Raw genomic sequence first — 20285 nt, 5'->3', positions numbered from 1 at the left:
GGAAGAAGAAGATCGATAAAGAAAAACCGTTTTGGTGGAGGCTGTTGGGCTCGGAGCGTGCTCGATTGTTGCGCTGGTTCGTTCCTAGATTGATCGTGTCTCGTGGCCTTGCTGTGCCTCGTGCCTCACCTCGGTTGGCTCTGGGGTTCTGCTGGCTCGGAGTACGGGGTCGAACGGCGGGCGGACCTGCCTCCCTCTCCTGCTCGCAACTTGGCGCCAGAACTGGCTCTCTGGCGGCTGTGAGCGGACTTGGGCCGACACCAGGAGGTCGACAGCACCACGGTGTCTCCTGCCCCTGACGAGCGCAACGCCAGCTCGTCCGACGCCAATCCAGGGACTGTTGCGTCTACACCACGGGCCAGCCTGACCACCAGGACCAGCTACGTTGTGTGTGTGTGTGTGTGTGTGTGTGTGTGTGTGTGTGTGTGTGTGTGTGTGTGTGTGTGTGTGTGTGTACGTACCTGGTGCCGTAGAGGGTTTGGGATTTGTATATCCATTGGAATTGTTTGTGTTTTCCCCACGCCTGAACCCACACCACCATCCCGTCGAATCGCCCCGGATCCCTCCTCTTGCCGAGTCTTATTATTTCTGGTTAGAGAAATAAATATTATTAACTCAGTGAAAAACGACTCGTGCCACCTTCCTCGTCCCGTTTGCTGTAGAGCGATTAAAACCGCCATCTTTGGGTTATAAAAAATAAACCGCCTCCATCGTTTCGGTTCATTCTACGTTGGCGGGACTGTTCAAGTCCCGTGGACGTCACATTGGTGTCAGGAGTGGGATGTTCGAACCCCTCTAAATTATATTTGGTATCGGGAGAATATACCAGGATTAAAATCCCGCCACGAATTGGAATACAAAATTACTACAGAAAAGCGCGCGAGCGCGGGAAAATTTTGGCGGGAGTTTTCAAATTAAAGTTAATTGGCAGCAAACGGGACTTCTGCACCATGGCGGATGTGCAGATGTTTGAGGAGGAAGGTCACGTGTATGGCAGCGAGTCGGGGGAAGAAGGGAGAGACGGGGGTAGGATTGGAACCTCCCCCATTCCAAGCGTGGACCGTGCTTCATCACCCGTAACGGGGCCGGCAGTGCCAGAAACCGGCACGATGACGATCTGGACAATGTTGGAACGTTTAATCAGGGACATGACGGCACAAATGGCAAATCAATTCGTGACACAGAGGGCAGAAATGACGGCACAAATGGCAAAAATGACAGCACAGGGGGCAGAAATGACAGATCAATTGGGGGTAATGGGGGAACAGTTGGGTGCACGGATTGATTTAATGAGGGATGAATTGGGGGAAAAGATGGAGAAAATGAAAACTGAGATGCAGGAGTGTGTGGATGTTCAATTGGGGGAAATACAAAGTAAATTCGAGAATAGATTGGAGGAAACAAAGGTAGAAATTAGATTGGAGGGGGAAAATATACGGAAAAAATTGGTAGATAAAATTGATGCAATGAACATTCGGGTTGATAAAGTGGATGAAAGCCTGGAACGTCATCGTGCCTGTGTGGATGCTCGTATGCAGCTGCAAGTAGAAGAGTGGGGAGAGCTGAGGAAGCAAGGGATGAATTTGGCGGAGGAGATAAAAGGATTGGAGGCTCGTTTGGACGAACAAGATAAAATTATGAGCCAAGATGAAGTCTTGGATAAAGGCCTGGTAGAGCCGTCTTTTGTAAGTAGAGTGTCCGGGTTGGTTGAGGAGCAGCTACAAACTCGTGACGGAGCCTGGGAGGAGGTTGTGCGGGCCCAGAGGATCCTGCGGAAGAGGTGAATCGGTCCATTCAACGTTTGGAACAGGAGGCAAAATTGACCCATGAGACCCTCACCACAAAACATCTTTGGCCACAGTGGGCTCCGAAATTGGATACACAGCCACAAGGGTGTTTGATCCCTGGGCTGGATTCGGACAAGGGAGAAACTGGGAAGCGGGCCACCGGAAAAGTGATCCCGCTGGTAAATTTTGACGGGTCAGGGAGCCTTGAAGCTTTTCTGACGCAATTTGAGTGCATTTCCCGACTAAACGGGTGGAATGAGCGGGAACGTACAGGGAATTTGGTGGCTCGTTGCGGGGACCAGCCGCAGATGTGTTAAACATGATCGCGGAGGGATGTTGACCAGCTCCCACATTTGCGAGGCGTTGAGCCGTCGGTTTGGGTTCGCAGCGAACTGTGATCTGGTGCGGGCCCAGCTCCAGCACCGCAAATTAAAGTTGGGCGAGACAGTGCAGGAGCTGGCACAGGACATTTACCAATCAGTTAGGATTGCGTATCGGGACCTAACAGTGGAGGCATGGGACAGACTGGCACTCGAGAAATTTTTAGCTGCTCTTCCGGACCCTGAGGTCCGAGCGCTAGTGGAGTTATAGGATCCACCCACCGTTCACCGAGCGGCTGAGTGCGCAGCCAGGCTGGCCTCGTGGAGGCGGCCGGGTCTGGTGCCAGAGAGGCCATCGGTGACGGTCCAACAGGCGGAGATTCAGGATCAAGGAGAGGGGCTGGGAGAAATTTGCATTACCCAAATGTTTCAGGAAATTTGCCAGAAACTGTCAAGTTTGATAAGGGGTAATTTGGTAGTTGGTGTGCCAAAGCGGCGGGGTCCAGCCCAGCCAATAGAGCAATTCGATTATGGCCGAGGGGGTCCGGAACCGGAAGAGACATTACACCGATACCCACGGGGGCCTTTTATGGGGAGTTGTTTCCGGTGCGGGCGAAGAGGACACATGCAACGATATTGCCGGTACCCGGCGATGGAGAGACCCTCCAATAGACTTTCAAGTCCGGAGAGGATGAATCCTCCTGCTGAACCGCCAGGTCTATCCGAGGTGCCCTTACCTCGGTCGAGTCCAGAGATCACTGTCGGGGGTCGGGGAAACTAGATCGGGCTGAGCATATAGGGCCATGCTTGGGTGGTGAGATTGTGGCGAAGTGCCCTCCCTTGGTGAAAATAGTGAATTGTGGGAAAATTGGTGTGGGGAATTTGCAGGTAAGGGTAAAGATGGAGGGAGAGTTTTGTGAAGCAGTGGTGGACACGGGTGCAAGTGATACCGTTATTAGCTCGCTAGTGTTAGACCAAAGTGTTGGAGGTTGGGGCAAAATCGATAGACTAGCAGGACACAGTCTCCAACTGGCTACGGGAGCAACGACACCGATAATGGGTCGTGGAGTTGTGAGGATGGAGTTGGGCAGCCTAGAGGTCGATGCGGTGGTGTGGGTGGCAGAAGTGTGTGACCGATGCCTTCTGGGGTTGAGTTTCCTTGTGGAACATGACTGCCAACTAGACCTGGGGCGGGGTCACATGTGGCTAGGGACTGAAAAGCTACGGTTGGAGGGACTGGGGGAAGTCGAGGAGGCGCAGGGGGCGCGACTGGAGATGTCGCGCACCATGACCGTGGCCCCCAGGTCTGAGACCGTGGTGCTGGCCCGGATATCGGCAAGGACCAATCACGTGGGCCAGCTCGGGATGGTGGAGCCATGGAGCTCGGGGGAAACTGCAGGATTGATGGTGGGTCGTACACTCGTGGATACACATCAGCCCATGGTAGTGGTTCGGTTGCTCAACCTGTCTGACAGCCCTCACACAGTGAGGGGCGGAGCTGTTATAGCAAAGTGTAGCAGTGTAGTGGAGATCACCAGAGGGGATGGAACCACAGACTCGCCAGGTCAGCCAGAGTCGGGGCAAAATTTTGGAAAAACAAATTGGCCAGAGGGAGTAAGGGACATGGTAAACCGAGCAGAACAGGGGTTAACAGTGGACCAGGTAAGGTCATTGCACAATTTGGTTGGTGCTAATGTGGATGTATTCTCTCTCTCCTGAGGATTTTGGACGCACGAGTCTAGTCAGGCACCAAATTGACACTGGCGAGGCTCGACCTGTTCGACAGCCTGCACGACGGCGACCTCTTGCAAAGAGGGATGAGGCTGAAAAACAGGTGGAAAATATGAAGGAGGCTGGAATTATTGAGCCCTCGGTAAGTCCTTGGGTGTCACCCATTGTGTTGGTGAGAAAGAAGGACGGGACCATTCGGTTGTGTGTGGATTATCGCCAGCTCAATCAGGTGATGCTCAAAGACTCGTATCCCCTGCCACGTATTGATGATACACTCGATGCCATTTCTGGCTCAAAATGGTTCACTACATTGGATTTGAAGAGTGGCTACTGGCAGGTGGAAATGGACCAACAAGGGAGAGAGAAAACAGCATTTACCACAGGGAAGGGCCTCTGGCAGGTTGTCGTCATGCCTTTCGGATTGTGCAATGCCCCCGCCACATTTGAACGTCTGATGGAACGCGTTTTGATTGGGCTGCCATGGCAAACATGCCTGATCTATTTAGACGACGTTCTTGTCCATGCTCCCACATTTGAGCAGGCTGCCAAAAATTTGGTAGAGGTTTTCAGGTGATTGAGGGGGGCCGGGTTAAAACTGAACCCTGGGAAATGCGAAATTTTTAGGAAAGAGGTCGTTTATCTGGGTCACGTGGTGAATGAGAGCGGTGTGGCCACAGACCCAATGAAGGCAGTGGCAGTAAAAGAGTGGCCCACCCCCAGAAATGTAAGAGAGGTCAAAGGATTTTTGGGCCTCTGTTCTTACTATAGGAAATTTGTGGAAAATTTTGCAAGTATTGCAAGACCATTGCACCAATTGACAGAGAAGGGAGCTAAATTTGTGTGGTCAGAAAACTGCACCAAAGCATTCAATCACCTAAAACAACGTCTGATAGAAGCCCCCAGTTTTGGCGTATCCGGCCGAGACTGGCCAGTTCATCCTTGACACGGATGCTAGCCAGGGAGGATTGGGGGCGGTCCTGTCTTAAGTCCAACAAGGAGTCGAACGAGTGATTGCCTATTATAGTAGGGCTCTGTCAAAGCCCGAGCGAAATTATTGCGTCACTCGCAAAGAATTATTGGCCTTGCTGTCTGCAGTTGGACACTTTCATCCTTACCTGTACGGGAGGGAATTTGTGATCCGGGTTGATCATGCCTCCTTGCAATGGCTTCTTCGGTTCAAGGAGCCGGAGGGCCAAATTGCAAGGTGGCTTGAGAAACTGCAGCAGTACAATTTTGTTGTGCAACATCGGCCCGGCAAAACACATGCCAACGCAGATGCTCTCTCTCGGCGACCTTGTTGGCAGCACCAATGCAAATTTTGTGAACGTCAAGAGAATAGGGATTTGATTGGGCAGGAACAAATTGATGCATGCCTATGTGCCGCCCGAGTAACCCGTCGGACTCTGCCACAACCACCTCCTGAATTTGGTAGTGTCGATTGGAAAAAGGAACAGAAGGAGGACCCTGTTTTGGGCCACCTCTGTAATTGGCTAGAGGGTGGAAAACGGCCTGCGTGGGAAGAAATTGCTTTGCTTGGAGCGCAGGTGAAGGCGTATTGGGCACAATGGCAGATGCTCCAGCTGAAGGATGGCATTTTGTACCGGGAGTGGGAATTACCAACGAGTGGAAATGCTTCCTGGTTGTTGGTGGTACCTTCGAAATTGAGAGAACAGGTGATGGGGCTTGTACATGGAACACGAACGATGGGACACTTAGGTGTAACCAAAACACTAGGGAAATTGAGGCAGAGATTCTATTGGGTGAACTCGGGCAGCGACGTCCAAAAATGGGTACGTTGGTGCGAACTCTGCCGGGGGAAGAAAACACCACCATGCGCACGTAAGGCCCCCCTCAAAATTTATAATGTAGGAGCACCACTTGAGAGGGTAGCGGTTGATGTGGTCGGGCCCCTACCCATCATCCACCGAGGCAACAAGTATATTCTGGTGGCAATGGACTACTTTACCAGATGGCCGGAGGCCTATGCATTGCCCAATCAGGAAGCATGGCTGGTTGCCCAAGCACTAGTGGAGGGGTTCTTCACCTGTTTTGGAACTCCGAGGGAGCTGCACACAGACCAGGGCCGGAACTTCGAGTCCGAACTCCTACGTTCAGTGTGCGAGCTCCTCCAAATTCACAAGACTCGGACAACTCCTCTAAGGCCACAGTCGGATGGGATGGTGGAGAGGTTTAATAAAACTCTGCTCACCCAGTTAGCTCTCTTTACCTCCCAGAATCAGCAGGACTGGGACGAACATCTCCCCTTTGTCCTGATGGCATACAGGACTGCGCAGCATGAGGCCACGTGCTGCACCCCTGCCTTGCTGATGTGGGTGATGTGGGTCCCTGTTGATTTGTGGCTGGGCGTGGCACCTGAAACCCCAACATGGACCTCGGAGGAGGGTTATGCTTCCAAAATGCGTAAGAGCATAGAGAAAGCTCATGACTTTGCGAGAGAGCGAATAGGTTTGGCTTCCTCGCGTGCTAAATTGAGGTATGACTCTCGGACACACGCCTCCCCGATTCCTCCCTGGAGACCTCATTTGGCTCTTCCGGCCACAGAGGAGGAAGGGTGTGTGCCCGAAACTCACCCCCCCCGGAAGGGCCCCGGTGTGATACTCCGACAGGTAACCGATATAGTTTTTAAAATCCAGATGGGCCGCCATGCACTCCCACAGATCGTCCATTGTGACCGATTGAGCTCTTACATGGGTCGGGATATTCCGGATTGGATAGAGCGTGTGAGGGGAAGATTGGCCGCTTCTGTGCGGGAGCTTGGGCCTGGGAAGCCTCCTGCCACATGTGCTGAAGGTGAGAGTTTGTAAGTTCTGCTGGGTTTTGGAGTGACAATAGGGACAGTGGGTAATTGGTGACAAAGCGGGCACGAGTGGCTGTCCAATGGCTGGTGCGTGGATCGGGTGAGGAAAAGTGCTGTGCGAGTTGTTTCAAGTTAAGAAGTGAAATGTATGGTGCACATGTTGATTTTTTATTGGGCATGGTGTGGTAACAGGGAAGGTCATGGTCGGTGAAGTGTTAGAAATGCAGGTATCACATGTAAGGCTGATGGGGTGGGGGAGTCATGTGGGTTTTGTGGGTGGGGATGATGTGCTTGTCCACAGGGATTGCTGAAGCTCACGGTGAGAGGGAATTGCGACCCCCTTCAAGGAGATTCACCCCTGGTGGCTAATGGTGACAGTGTCTGGAGGCAACTGGGAGAGGGTCTGGTTGGGCGACCAAGGCGGGTAGGACCTTGGCGACCCAAGAAGGCCAGAGGAGCCAGTGAGACCCCTTTCAGTGTGTTGTATGGGGTTAGAGCTGATGGCTACCAGGGGGGTGGGCATCAAAGGGAGCGGGGCGGAGAAACGTCCGGGTTGGACTAAAGCTTACCTGTGGGCATGGTTGCACCTGAGATGCCCCCATCATCTTGTAGGAACCCACCCCACGGCCATGACGGGATTCAGCCTGCATCATTAAAATGGGGACCATGACCTAGAAATGTGATGATGACCATGGTGTGAGTGTTGTGAAGATGTGTGAGTCCCACTCGATCCCGCACAACTTGACAGGTGCAGCAAGGGCATGATGTCCGCATAATTTTGGGGCAAGCAAATTTGAAAATTGGCTCCCCAGGTAATGCTGGGTCTATTAGCATCCACTGGGGGACGCGGTCAAGTGTAAATATTCCGTGAATAGTGTCGTTAAGGCTTAGAGTAGGAATGTAAAGTATAAGTGTTGTGTTTTTGTGGAACCTGTTATTTCCCCTCCCCAGATCACTGGAAGAGTGTTGGACAAGAGCGGTGATCCAGAGGATGGAGTGCAACTTCGCTCAGTGCTCTCATGTGATAAAAAAAAAAAAATGAATGATTGTTTAGGTGAGGATAAGGCCATAAGGGGGTAGTACATTGAGCAGGATAGGTAAGTTAGCTGCGGCTCGCTGCCCATTGCCCCTCCTACTTTATTTCGTTAGGTTAATTAGGTGTGAGTCAGTAAGTGTTAAGGCTGGTACGGTAGCGCCTGTGATATACCTTGCAGGAGCTGCGGTACCAGAGGAGGGGGCAGTGTTACGTCTGAGGGGGGGTATGCATTCAAAGGGTAATTAGGATGTTTAATTAGGTATGCCATGCTGTTCGAGTGTACCAGGATCTCAATATAATAAGTAGCAATTCAGTGGTGATAAGTTGTCTAGTAAATGTCCATTTCTTCAAGGGGGAAATGATAATTGTCACGTAATTAGATAGGGAGACGGGTTAGGGTAAGTGTGTCTGCGTAAACCCCTTTTAGTATTCCCTGGAGGCTTGCCGTGACGTCACAGGACAGTGCTGCGGATGGCTCCGCCCCGTGATCATGATTGGCGGAAGGCGACGGTGGAGGGCCAATAAAACGGCTCAATTGGAAGTGACGAGGACTCGAGGATAAAAAGGTTCTGTTTGGGGAAAAAAGGAGGAAGAAGAAGATCGATAAAGAAAAACCGTTTTGGTGGAGGCTGTTGGGCTCGGAGCGTGCTCGATTGTTACGCTGGTTCGTTCCTGGATTGATCATGTCTCGTGGCCTTGCTGTGCCTCCTGCCTCACCTCGGTTGGCTCTGGGGTTCTGCTGGCTCGGAGTACGGGGTCGAACGGCGGGCGGACCTGCCTCCCTCTCCTGCTCGCAACTTGGTGCCAGAACTGGCTCCCTGGCGGCTGTGAGCGGACTTGGGCCGACACCAGGAGGTCGGCAGCACCACGGTGTCTCCTGCCCCTGACGAGCGCAACGCCAGCTCGTCCGACGCCAATCCAGGGACTGTTGCGTCTACACCACGGGCCCGCCTGACCACCAGGACCAGCTACGTTTTGTGTGTGTGTGTGTGTGTGTGTGTGTGTGTGTGTGTGTGTGTGTGTGTGTGTGTGTGTGTGTGTGTGTGTGTGTGTACCTGGCGCCTTAGAGGGTTTGGGATTTGTATATCCATTGGAATTGTTTGTGTTTTCCCCACGCCTGAACCCACACCACCATCCCGTCGAATCGCCCCGGATCCCTCCTCCTGCCTAGTCTTATTATTTCTGGTTAGAGAAATAAACATTATTAACTCAGTGAAAAGCGACTCGTGTCACCTTCCTCGTCCCGTTTGCTGTAGAGCGATTAAAACCGCCATCTTTGGGTTATAAAAAATAAACCGCCTCCATCGTTTCAGCTCATTCTACGTTGGCGGGACTGTTCAAGTCCCGTGGACGTCACAATATATACAGGGGGCTGCAAAAGTAGGTATACAGTAAGGATTATACCAGTATTACCAGTATTATGATAGTGGTGCGAGGATTCCTTTAATATGAGAATTCATTTCAATCATTAAAATTGGTATGATATGTTATTATTGATATGCTTGTATAATTTAATCAATAAAATACGTTTTGTGTGCACGTTTTGTTTTTCATTACTGTATACCTACTTTTGCAGCCCCCTGTATATACACTGTATATCGTAAATAGCCACCATCTTCTTAAACAAGAAGTCCACTTAATCTTTACAAAATGCCTTTTGATTAATAAATAAAATATACTTGTAAGCAACATGAAGATTTCCAAAAGTGATATCCAGAATACATACACGATATATGCAGTGGCCTGCAAAAGTATTCACCCCCTTCCAAAAATGCCACATTTCGAGGAATTATGAATGATATAGAAACAATTTTTCCAAATGAACTTTTTTATTCATAACTGAAGAGAAAAAACTAAATTCTGTTATTGTTGAAGGAGGTTACATGTCAGGAATACCTACAAAAAAACATGTGAAAATCAAAATTCACTGGTTGAAAAGGTGTTCAGCCCCTTAGGTCAGTGTACTTGGTGGAAACACCTTTTGCAGCAATGACTGCTATGAGTCTATTTGGGTAGGTGTAGGTCTCTACCAGCTTTATACAGTGAGATGGTGACATCTTCACCCATTCTTCACGTGAAAATTGCTCTAGTTCTGCCAAGTTTGATGGGGATCATCGATGGACTGCAATCTTCAAATCTCATAATAAATACTCAACTTGGTTGGTCAGGACTTTGACTGGGCCACTCAAGAACATTTATTTTATTACTATTATTCAGCCACTCCAGTGTGGCTTTAGCTTTATGCTTTGGATCATTATTTTGCTGAAATGTGAATCTCCTACCCAGTTTCAGATTCATGGCCGACTCGATCAAGCAGGTTTTCATCAAAGATTATCTTGTACTTTGCACCGCCCATTGTCCCTTCTATCCTGACAAGATTGCCAGTCCTTGCTGATGAAAAGCAGCCCCATAACATGACGCTGCTACCACTATGCTCGACAGTAGGGATGGTGTTGACTGGGTGATGTGCATTATTTGATTTGTGCCAGACGTCACACTTTGAATTTAGACCAAAGAGTTCAATTTTTGTCTCATCTGACCAAAAAACTTTTCTCCATATGACTGCAGTGTCATTAAGATGTTTTTTTTTTCATGTGAGCTTATAGATACATCAATTTCAATAATGGTTTCTTTTTTGCCACTTGCAGTGACATCACAAACCAGTTTCCTGTATGCCCGGCTGCTGAGTTTGGATGGGCAATTATATCTGGGATACGTCTTCCACATCTTCATAATGGATTTCACTGCAAACAAAAAGCCTGGTATTGGCTTAATGGTTAGGGTGGCAGGCTTGGGATCCTTGGGTCCTGAGTTCAAATCCTGCTTGGCTGTTGAAGAAATACCAGGTGGGGTTGACAGCCTGTCATTTTCCGAGGTCGGCAAAACGAGTACCAGCTTGCTGGGATGATTGAGCCATTTGAGTATCCTGCGTCGGAGTGGCGACCCATTGAGGATTGTGCCGAACAGCCCAGTAAACTGCTTCGGCAGCACCAATGCTGAGCATTGAGTATGGTCCCAATGGAATAGAATTGGTTGACTCGGTCTGTTATCCTTCTGAGGGTGGCAAAATGAGTTCCAGCTTTCTGGTAACGGGGAATTGCATCAGTGGCACAGCTGTGTTCCCAGAATATTATGCAGCCAAGAATCCACAGGCTGCACAGGAATAAATAACTGTACTCAAAAGGATAATGAGTGATTGAAATCTTCTTGTAACCCTCTCCTGAGCGGTGCTTCTCCACCACTTCATGTCTGAATTCTTTGGAAAGCTCCTTGGACTTCATGTTTGCCTTGTTGGTTGACCAAGTGAGATGCATCTTTAAACTCCTTAGATAAGTGTGTGAGCTTAATTTTTAAGTTAAACCACTGATTACATTAAGGTGAAACCTATTGTACTTCTTTTTCACCTTTCAAACAAATAATTTGCTCCTGAAGTGATTTAAGGTTAATTAGACAAAGGGTTTGAATACCTGTGCAACTGATAATCATCTCATTTTCTCTGTTTATCGAACTTATTCACATTTTATCTGCATTTTTTAGCTTTATCACTTTGGAGTAATTTGTGAAGACTATGTTAAGTTTGACTTGAAAGCATCATCAAATAAGTTCAGGTGGCATCAAAATGTGAAAACTTTGGAGGGGTTGAATACTTTTGCAGGACACTGTCTATCTCAGAAACCCATTAATAACTGTCACTGAATGGTAAAATAAGAAATAATCATGGCAGAAAAATGCACTCGTGAAATGGTGATTTGAGTCAATATAAATGCTTCGTACTTGTGCTCAATGCTGCCTTTGTATATCATACTTCTTGCGATGAAATCCCTCAGCTGATCCTAACTCTCAAATGCTACATGTGGCATACAAACAAGAATGACCAACTCACCTGTCTGCTGCACTGCCCGCCCTCACGTTCTCAATAATAACTGCTTGTTGTCCCATCTCAAATGTCGTTGTGGAGAGTGCGATTCCCAAACTTGCTCCTGCTGTCTCCACCAGCTCCACAGTCATTGGGACTGATTCACTCCTCAATGTTCCTGAGCACAAGTGGCCGCAATGAGTTACTCATCCCCATTATATTTTATTATCCAGACAATGAGCTTCATAAATGCATAAATTGCAAGAAGTTAGGTCGCTTAGAGTCAAGCGGAATGGAACCAGTTAAACATGTGTAAAAATAAAACATCACAGAAAATAAGGCACATGCACATATTTTTGTACGCAGGGATTCAACGGGAAAAGGAGGGGGAGAAGCAAGAAAAAAATTGAGAAAAGGAAGGGAAGGGAAAGGGGTTAGGCTATTTGACGTTCTTATGTGAGTACATAGCTCATGGTGCTGGGATCCCAGGTTCAAATCTCATACATTGTGTTTATCTGTTCATTGTCTACTAATATCCATGTAATTCATGAAAAGAAACACATGATAGTTCCTAACGATGATTTTCTTCTCCAAAGAAGTTCCTGCCCTGCAAGTGATCTATGTACAAAATGTTCCATGATCCTTATATTATTGCAAAAAGACACGTATCATGAAGAAAACGGACAGTCGAGGAAAGTTAGGAAGAATGGACAAAGGGAAGGATATTTCAAAGGGCAAAGAATGTGTGGTGGAGGGATTTAAAAGTTTGTCATTTTTGAGTTAATAATGCAGGACTCAATTTCAGTTTCCCATAATGCCACTGAGGCTCAGTGGAGTTCTGGTACGTTCCAATATAAGTACTCATTCATCACAGTGAAAAGAATGTCATAAAGTTATTACTTTTAGAAACCTAAGCGACTGTGTCTATCTAGAAGGATAGATTCAGGTCCTGAAAGAGAGACATTAAAGGTGACTGTGTGTGATTCATTCAGTATTTCAATCGTACGAAAGGAAAACGAGCAGGCAAGGAGACTCAAATCCCAGATCACTGTTTGAATGAAGAAGAGTTGAAGGAGTACCAGGGACTTACTCCATGCACAGCCTACGTCGAGAACTTAGGTGGGTGGACAAAAACAAAAACACTTGAGCCACTATCCCTATGATGTTGATGTTGATGTGGTTAAGAATTATCTTGTGAAAGTTGATAGTACTTTAGGATTCACCAGAGAGATGCTCAGAGACTACAAACCAACACTTGAAAGGTGAATATATGAATAGCTTGCTGTATAGCCCTCTAAGCCTGGTGCTGGCTTTACTGTGAAGGTGGCTGGCTTAAGATCTTGGGGTCTTGAGTTTGAGCCCCTGTTGTGCTGCTGAAATAACACCAGATGGGCTGATTCAGCCTGTCATCCTTCTGAGGTTGGCATGAGTACCAGCTTACCGGGGTAATAAGCAATTTGAGTATCCTGTGTTGAAGTGGCGACCTGTCCAGGATTGTATTCCTTAGCCAAATGAAATTGCCTTGGCAGCCCTATGCGCATCACGGTGTGAAAGGAATGGTTGGTTATAGCCCTAAACTCAGAGGTAAAACATTTTGCTTGGTCATATATTAGAATCTCTTGCCGACCAATGATAAATATACTTATTTAGCATGAGTTGATGAGTTCATTGAATAGTTATATTTAAATCTAGCCAAAGGTGACAAACGATAGAGTAATTCAGAGTATAACACACATCATATTTGTCAAAATGAGGAACAAACTTTATCTCAGATTATCAGACTCTATCCATTGCCATGTTAAATTTAATCAAACTGCGGCTGGCACAGTTTGTTTTTTTATCCTGAGGTATCCTTTTGTGACGATATCTTGATACTTTGAATTTTGTCATTGCCATGTTGATCCACACAACCGAGGACACAACAGAAATCCCATAATTCTTCATTTTATTCCCAAGGATACTTTGCCACTTGCCGTCCGCCATGTTATCTTCCATATTTACGAGATCAGAACTCTGCCAAGCATTTGTGCATTCTGGTGAACTGTGAATCCCTGCATATGTAGGTGGCCTCAAACTATGTATGTCAACAAGAGATAGTGATGGAATGATGTGTTAAGTATTGGAAAGAAGTATGAGATCATGGACATAAGGATGCAAGTCCACAGGATAAGACAACTAAGAAATAGAGGTCAGGAGAGAGTCACTGTTGGCTGTTGGAGTTAGTCTTCAACTAAAGCACTTTGGCTCTGGCAAAAGATATATTGCTTCAAGTGACAGCTCATCATACTGATGTCCTCTGAATACTGCAATACAATCTTCTGTCATTGTATCCACATACAGCTAATACAGCAGTTCTCTTCGGTGGGATTTCAGCCATGCTTCAGTGGGTTTGAAGCTTCAGTGGGTTTGAAGCTTCATAGGACATGGGCCATGGTTCGGCACATTGTCACATCTCCTTAGTGGCCATATTTGTGCTCCAGATCTGCAAAGAAAAACTGCAATTGTACAGCTGCTCAGCGAGCACCATTCTGCTCTACTCTGATCAAACTCTGACCAGCTTTGACTGCCAGTACTTTTGTGCAGTGCATCTTTATTCTTGGATCTGTGGGACTGTAAGACATTCCTACCAATGAATAACTTTCTTGCACTAATGTGACAATCACTGAGCACTTTGTCTGTTCTCCATGAATGCATCATCCACTACTCAATGTACATACTTTACAGACGTCTGTGGATAACAGCATTTAGTATGGTAAATCGGTTCACATCTCCAACTGGAAAAGACATGCTTACTGCCAACCCTCCTTGAGACATATTTGAAAGGTATCCCAGATGAGGGAGGTATGTTCATACTTTTGTGTTCCATTTAGTGCTATCTGATAGAATGGAAGCTGACTGTCATTTCCGACCATGTCTGCATCGTTTTTTTTCTTCCAAATTGTGCCTTATGCTAATTATTAATACTAGCAGGGACCCACGGAAAACCCACGCAATACAAAATTTGACCAAGTCCTCAATTCTCTCCACTCACCCCCCTCACAAACCCTAAGTCCTCAACCTTTGCCTCCAAACCATAAGGTGTCAATCCTCTTCACACTTCAAACCTTCAAATCTCCTCCCCACTGTCACAGTCACCTGTCCAACTCAAATCCCGCGAGATATGTGGAAAAGATATGTGACCATGAACAGGTTAATTGTGCCAATAAATTACTCAAACCCAATTATCCTCTTCCTGATGCATATATACATATTATTAAAAGTAAATAATGACCTCAGACAAAGACCTTTACAATTGCTACATAGGATAATCATGATTGCAATGAGTGTATAGGGGTGTTTTTATCTTTGCTGGTGGTCTTGGGAGGTGGAAGTGGGGGGGGGGGGGTGTAGGGATACAAATTCTCTATGCAAATGTGTATTGCTGCCTCTAGGTGGGGTGGGGGGAAGGAAGGAGGTATTACAACTCTCCACCGTTTACATTGCAGTACAGTGCAGTATTCCTGCCGCCACGTTTTCTGGTGCAGTGAGGTGTTTTGAATTATAAGCATTAGATATGTTTTTGCTTCATACACGTCACCTAGGATATTTTTATTTTTATATTTGGGAGTGGATATAGACAGCTCTCAGTTGCCTATGTACCACTCAAATAAAGGTACGTGTCAGAAGAACATGTTGCATGCTTGGAACAAGATCACCTATAGGGAGGGTACTATGCTAGTCGGACATAATTAATGGAAATTTGCCATTCAGATAATGTATATATTGAAAAAGATCCGTATTAGCATGTTCTCCTCTACATTCTTCTTTACATAGTCAATCCCAAAACAAATAAGAGCATTTGCACACCACTTGGAAAATTTCTACTACATCCATATGAACCCATTGGGTTACTACCGATAAGACTGACCATTAAAATATCCATTGGAAATGTATTTTTTTGAAGTCTTCCAACAGAAAGACAATGTATATATCTTGGTGCTTTCACTACCCTTTTATACATGCTCTTATTATAAGGGAGTGCCTTTCATGATATTTTGATGCAGCTTTAATGTACAGTGTTCCTTCGCATCATAAATACTCAATGCTGAAACTTTCACATCATGGGCACATACGGTGCACTGGGTTAATTGTTCGTATAATTTTGATTCAGGATTACTCCAGAAAAATGCTTTAATCCACTATGGCTGAAACCTGGTCAAATATACAGTGCTTGTTTTTTTATGGGTTTTTTTTGTTTGTTCGTGAGGGTCCACATAGTGATGAGAGAAATTCACCTTGTAGCTTCAGTGTAAATCTAGATCTATGCTGACTCAGTACTTATCTGTTTTGCTTGGTTGTCAGAAATTTAAGATATTCTGTGCCTATTTCTATTTTTGTGAACATGTACAAAGAGAAATTGTCATTTGTTCATCTTTGAAAAAAGATAAACCGAACACATTCGTTTATATTATCTGCTATTTCTGCATGCACGATTAAATTGAAGGCAATTGTCTAAATATAATGATAACCACATTTAGATTGTGTAAACCTCTATTCTGATTGATGCATAAAGCACAAAATCCGTGAAAAAAAATCTTCTTACACCCACCCATAAGACTTCATAAATGCCAAAAATCTGTTTGATTTACTGGCAAATCATATGAGTTGACATCTAAGCTACCAAGGGATCAAATCCTCACTCAAATTTTGGGGTCATAAAAACTCAGAGCAAGTTCAAGAGCCTGAATCATCGACTTTTGTCTTACTATAAGACATTAATGACCTGTTATTAGCATTACAGAGTGAACTGTGCAAAACCAGACTGAATCCTGCTGTGCGAAAAGAGATAAAGGTTCTCACGCTAGTGATGAAGGGAAGATAAAAGGACAGAAACAACATAATTTGAAAGAGGGGATAAAAGGACAGAAACAAATTTGTGCATTGCACTGCAGGATTCACATACTTGGCAGTGTGAAAAAGGGAATACAGAGCAAAAATCAAATGAGATAATTGCAAAAATGGCCTAACCTTGTGCACTGATTTTCTGTGTTAAGCAATGGCAATGAAACAGGAAACTATCACAAGTGTAAGGTGAGATGTGGCAGCTTTAGCCCAAAATGGGAAGCAATATTAAATTGCACTGTGTATGAATAGCACTTACATCATGAGAAGTTGAGAGAGGTCAAGAAAAGCTTTCACCTGGTAAAGTATGCCCAGTCAACACCTGACAAGTCCTCTGGAAGTGGACTGCCTAAGACAGCTTATTCTAATGATCAGGCTCGTGGCCTCACAAGACCTCTCACTCCACTTCATTCGTTTAATTTCCAAAGTGCCATTTTTTACTCTGATAAAGGACGAATGCTTGAAACACAATCCGCAACTCATTTCCCAAGACAGTAAGAATGCTCTTATCAACCTTTAATTGATAAAATCCATTGCTACAAAAATGAATAATTTCCAATGCCGCATTGAGGAGTAAAATTGGAAAGATAATGTGACTTGCCAAGGTTGAACACCATAATCGAATGTGGGGAAAGAGCTTTTTTTGTTGTTGTTTGTTGTATACCTTGTCAAGGCTCATATGAGAGCTAACACACAATGCACAGCAAGGGGGCATGAGACAAGGAGGGGCGGGAGAGGAAAGGACAAAACAGTGTGGAGCAGAGACATTCGGAAGGGAGAGGGATGGGGTGGGGAACACGGGGTCTACAAGATGGACATTACAGGGACTTTCAGGAAGGAAAGCAGGGAATTTGACGGAGGTGGGTTTGGGGTGGATTAACGGGGGTAGAAAAGATCGATGATTTGGATGGGGGATGATAAGAGGTGGTGGTGAATAGCTGTTTTGAAGGCCTGGAGGGAAGAACGGGATTGAACAGAATGAGGGAGTTTATTCCAAAGGCTTGAAAAAAGAGGAATGACAGAGTGAAGGTGAGCAGTGATTCGTGATTTTGGTAGTTTTACCAGAAGGGTTTGTTGGCGGACCTTGAGCACCCTGCGGAAATATGGTGGGGACAAATCGCAGACAGAGCGGGTGGGGGGGGGCGAGACCGGAGAGTAGACAGTAGAAGACAGAAAGACCTGCCTGTGGTGAGAGAGTGAAAGGCCCAAAGACTCCGCTTCATTGCGGTAGATGCCAATGATCCGAAATACCTTGGTTTCCATGGCGTGAAGCCGAGAAAGGTGGGAGGGAGGAGCACCAGCACAGAGGGGAGAGCAGTGCTCCATCAGGCTGCGGACGAAAGCTTTGTATGTGGTCAGGAGCTCAGGTGGGCCAAGGAAGGACTTTGCGCGAGGGAGGATTCCCAGTCGGCGACTGGCTTTGTAGGCCATCTTTTGCAAGATAAGCTTCTCTTCTTCTCATCTCTCTCTTTGCAAGATAAGACAAGAGCTTCTCATCTTTCCAAAATAAGCTGAAAGAAGAGTAGTAGTCACCTGTCTGTTGCAGAAGTGAAGAACTGTTTGACATACAGTGGAAACATCTGTAAAGTGGTATAGAGTAAGGTTCAGGGAGAAAGAAGGATCATTTATCTTCACCAAAAAGAAGATTTGTGTCAAAACACTGCCTTTAGAGATGTCGTGTTCCACAGGAAGAACAGATGAAAAAAAAAACAGTCCATATGTTGAGTGATGCACTGCATGAATGCTTGCGGGGGGGGGGGGGGAGGGGGGGATTTGCACACCAGATGTGAAAAGAACTTTGAATGTCATTGGGAGCGAATTTCTTAAGCAGAGATGTGTCAGACCATACCATACTGTAAAGCAGCTATGGTACACTAGATCATGTCAAAACTTGGCCTGATATCATTCCCATCTGAGCACCTGACTGATGTGGGGAACCTGGCAGGTTCAAATCCCATGTATCATAGCTGTTTGTTGATGGTCTAATGTCTTTGCAATTTATGTAAAAGTAAACTGATGTCTCCTAATGTCTTTGTCTTGCATGTGATCCATGAACCTTAGATCAATGTATTAACAAACTGACATGCATCATATATACTCACTCACTAATCACCATTAGAATGTGCACGTTGCCATACTTGACCTTCCTGCTAAGGTGTACAAATGACTGTGTGAACTTGTTTCTGAGTGCCCACATAAAAGTGGTGTAAAAAATGGCTGGACAGTCAAGTGGAGGAAAAGAACAGTTGGTGTGAGACCAGATGAGATTGCATCATAAAAAACTGAAGCCATTGACCTTTTTCTGATGTGGGAGAGAGCATTTCTGCCTTCTTCCCTGGCCTGCTGTCAAGACATGATGTTCAAGGTCTTAGACTCAACAGCATCAACAAATGTGAAGTGGATCAGAGTGATAATATCCCATTGCAGAGAGCTGTACGCCTTGACACTATACACAAATGATTTGTATTCGGTGTGCACAGAGAGTGCTTGCTTTTAAATCCCAGATTGAGAATGTCGACCACTGAAGACAGGTCATAGCTGCTGATAAGACATTATTGTTTTGAAGAGGGAAACTTTACCAGGAATCGATTACAAAAAAAGACTGGAAGATTTGCTCAGGTATTTCAATCAGGCTAGCAACACAAATAATAAGTGTGTAAAGTCATGCTCCTGGTTTTTAATCCTTAGACGAGTTGTACAGGTAACAAAAATACAACTTCACTGCCCTGAGCATGCAACATGGTTTCTATATTATATTCTAGTGAATACATATTTTACTGGGATTTGATGGTGCATTTGGTCTGCTGGTTAAATCATCACTGAGGTGTGGAATTTGGACAAGAATTTGGCCAGGTACCAGCATATAATGGCCATCTCATTTTGAAAGGGACCATAACATCTACCATAGAATACTAAAAGATGTGATAGCCACCTGTGAAGTACCAGGATGACAGATATTTCGTTGGGCCAGCCATCTAAATGAGATGAGAGAGCTCAAGGGTGATTATGATATCTTTGAGCTATCCTGTAAATCCAAATAATTTTTCATATAATAGAATCATCAATAATTATCCAAGAGGCAAAACATCAGTTGTATAAAACAGGAAACAAACAATTTCACCTTGTGGAATGCCAAATTTCTGAGGGATGGATGGAAGAGATCTCTGCGGGTGACGATACTACAGACAACGATTCAAAAGCCGATGTGCAATAGTCACATGGATTTACTGTACATCAATATCATTTTAGAATGGTTATTATCATTTTTAGCTCACTTGGACTTTAGTCAGGTGAGCTTATGTGATGGAGCAATGTCCATAGGTGAGTGAACGAGTCAGTCCGTCAGTCAGTTCGTAAACACTTCAGTCATTATTGCTTGAACCAAACAAACTATTTTGATGAAACTTTGCTACCAACTTCGTAATCTGATGCTCAACGAAGATGTATTGACCGCATCAAAATATGTACTCATGAAAGGGGGTCTATGGAGTGGGGGGGGGGGGGTGGTTAAAACTCGCCCAAAATAGGGAGTTGCTCTCGTCTCCAAAACAACACACAACATTTTGATGAAACTTGACCACAACCTTCATCGCCCACGATGGACCAAAGTTTGTTCACGACATTAAAAAAAATCATCATCTCAGGGGGACTGAGGGGAGTGCTCCTGATCCTTCACGTGCTTCAAGGCATGTGGTCCTATTTTTATATTGAACTTCATGGAAGAGCTGGATGACTGAGAATGCGAGATCATCTGGATCTTGGGAGTTCCACCAGAACAGGGTTGCAAGCACATCACGTGCACCCAAAAGCAAACCAGGGAAGGGGGGGGGAGGGGTTGAGAAGGAAAAGGGCAGAG

The 20285-nt window shown here is 45.8% G+C and overlaps 1 protein-coding gene across 5 annotated transcripts in view; it reads right to left on the bottom strand.

Annotated features, from left to right (window-relative positions):
• The window catches only part of LOC147020212 (glutamate receptor-interacting protein 2-like), a 588802-nt gene that overhangs the window by 403517 nt on the left and 165000 nt on the right, over nt 1-20285 (bottom strand). For all 5 annotated transcript variants that reach the window (XM_085895375.1, XM_085895376.1, XM_085895372.1 and 2 more), the window contains one exon: nt 11576-11726. In XM_085895375.1, coding sequence (XP_085751501.1) covers nt 11576-11726 — 151 coding nt within the window. The remainder of the gene's footprint in view (nt 1-11575; nt 11727-20285) is intronic.

This window comes from Eptatretus burgeri, chromosome 9, assembly GCF_056783735.1.
Source record: "Eptatretus burgeri isolate ZD-2024b chromosome 9, Ebu_testis_v1, whole genome shotgun sequence".
Classification (NCBI taxonomy): domain Eukaryota; kingdom Metazoa; phylum Chordata; class Myxini; order Myxiniformes; family Myxinidae; genus Eptatretus; species Eptatretus burgeri.
This window is presented reverse-complemented; position numbering and strand designations above follow the sequence as displayed.